General features: G+C 72.0%; 1 protein-coding gene across 1 annotated transcript in view; it reads left to right on the forward strand.

Moving 5' to 3' along the window:
* Positions 1-16: 16 nt before the first annotated feature.
* Positions 17-389, forward strand: part of LOC103777720 (P2Y purinoceptor 1-like) — a gene marked incomplete at its 5' end in the record, with an annotated part of 1,147 nt that continues 774 nt past the window's right edge. The window contains 2 exons of the mRNA XM_008945278.1: positions 17-156; positions 221-388. Coding sequence (XP_008943526.1) covers positions 17-156; positions 221-388 — 308 coding nt within the window. The remainder of the gene's footprint in view (positions 157-220; position 389) is intronic.

The following is a 389-nucleotide window of genomic DNA, read 5'->3' on the forward strand; positions in this document are numbered from 1 at the left end:
GGAGGCTCCTGCCCCGTGGCCCGGCAATGGCAGCGGGGCCCCGTGCCCCGTGGATGCCACCTTTGCCCTGCGATTCTTGCCCACCGTCTACCTGGTGGTGATCCCCTTGGGGCTGGTGGGCAACGGGCTGGGGCTGTGGCACCTCTGCAGCGGGAGCCGGCGCGGTGCCCACCACCCCCTGGGCCCACTGGTGGGGCACCTGGGCCTGGCCGAACTTGCTGCGGCGCGGTGCCCGCCCCCCCCTGGGCCCACTGGTGGGCAACCTGGGCCTGGCAGACCTGCTGTACATCAGCACGCTGCCCTTCCTCGTCAGCTACTACCTGCGGGGCAGAGCGTGGCATTTCGGGCAGGGCTGGTGCCGGGTCACCCGGGGCCTCTTCCACCTCAAC

The sequence above is a fragment of the Merops nubicus genome, unplaced genomic scaffold (assembly GCF_000691845.1).
Source record: "Merops nubicus isolate BGI_N331 unplaced genomic scaffold, ASM69184v1 scaffold20988, whole genome shotgun sequence".
Taxonomy (NCBI): domain Eukaryota; kingdom Metazoa; phylum Chordata; class Aves; order Coraciiformes; family Meropidae; genus Merops; species Merops nubicus.